Here is a 1,402-nt window from a genome sequence, read left to right as displayed (position 1 = left end):
ATGGTCTTCTCGCATGAACCCTGGTTTATTTCAGATTTTCAATGGAATTTAAGTCGGCTTTGTGCAGTGCAGCAAATAATATTCACCCTGGTTTTTCATTAGGTAGTTATATATATATATATATATATATATATATATATATATATATATACAGTTTTACACATCAGTTCATCACATTTTTGTCACTTTTACATTAAGTAAAATTAATTTCCTATAGTTTTAATATTGCTCATATTTAAGTTTTAACCTTGATCCTGTTGGCCTCAGCTCACAAAATGTATTCTTTACTTAGATTGAAGTGGTGCAGGTTGTCAGAGATCAGCTGTGCTTCTCTGGCCTCAGCTCTGCAGTCCAACCCCTCCCACCTGACAGAACTGGAGCTGAGCAAGAACTACGACCTAAAAGATGCTGGAGTGAAGGAGCTCTGTGGTTTTCTGCAGAATCCTTTATGTAAAATACAAAAACTGACGTAAGGAAAAAAATATTCAAAATAGAGCTGATATTTCTGATGTCAAAGTTTAGCTGTCACTACACTGCAGATTAATGGATGATATTCTACTGATTCATGGTAAAGTCTGTTTTCTTCTTTTCTGGTTTTATTCAGTTAAAATTAGCTTGTTTTTTAAAACTTCCTCTGATTAATTAATGTCACTGACATCACAAATCTGCCTGCATTATTTAAAAAGATGGTCTACTGTGTTTCTGTAGGGTACACAAAAGCTTATAATAATACATATTTATCACAGACTACTATAAATTATATGACATTGCAGAGTGTCACAGTTCTGGTCTGTAAAAATTAAGTCAAACCTTCCTGTGACACAGTGGGGGTAAGTCAAAATGTAAACAATTAAGGCTGAGATCACAGAAGCAGGGAAGATTTGGGCAGCTGAGTTTTGAGGAAGAAGCTAGATGAGTGGTAAAGAAGAAAGGTCTGGTTCAACTGAAGGACTGAAACCCTTTAGAGCATTTAATAATGTAGTAAATAGATTTCAGTGTTTGGATATCAGTTATAACCTGCATCCTGATGTCTACAGCTCATGTTTTTTTTCTTTATTCAGATTGAAGGAGTGCAGGTTGTCAGAGATCAGCTGTGCTTCTCTGGTCTCAGCTCTGCAGTCCAACCCCTCCCACCTGACAGAACTGGACCTGAGTGAGAACAAAGACCTGAAAGATGCTGGGGTGAAGGAGCTCTGTGCTTTTCTACAGACTCCTTTATGCAAAATACAGATATTGAGGTACAAGTGTAGTTCAGTTCATAGTTCTATGAATAATTTATATTATTCAGTTGAAAATTAAACCTCATATCTTTTATTCTAATATATATATATATATATATATATATATATATATATATATATATATATATATATATATATATATATATATATATATATTTTTT

At 33.6% G+C, this 1,402-nt stretch overlaps 1 protein-coding gene across 1 annotated transcript in view; it reads left to right on the top strand.

The window, feature by feature from the left end:
* The window catches only part of LOC106964802 (NACHT, LRR and PYD domains-containing protein 12-like), a 26,810-nt gene that overhangs the window by 18,817 nt on the left and 6,591 nt on the right, over positions 1–1,402 (top strand). Inside the window, exons 14-15 of the mRNA XM_015060512.1 lie at positions 293–469; positions 1,062–1,238. Coding sequence (XP_014915998.1) covers positions 293–469; positions 1,062–1,238 — 354 coding nt within the window. The remainder of the gene's footprint in view (positions 1–292; positions 470–1,061; positions 1,239–1,402) is intronic.

This window comes from Poecilia latipinna, unplaced genomic scaffold, assembly GCF_001443285.1.
Source record: "Poecilia latipinna isolate Pla-1442-1.1 unplaced genomic scaffold, P_latipinna-1.0 Scaffold1721, whole genome shotgun sequence".
Classification (NCBI taxonomy): Eukaryota; Metazoa; Chordata; class Actinopteri; order Cyprinodontiformes; family Poeciliidae; genus Poecilia; species Poecilia latipinna.
The sequence above is the reverse complement of the archived record's forward strand: the minus strand, read 5'-3'. Positions and strand labels throughout refer to the sequence as shown.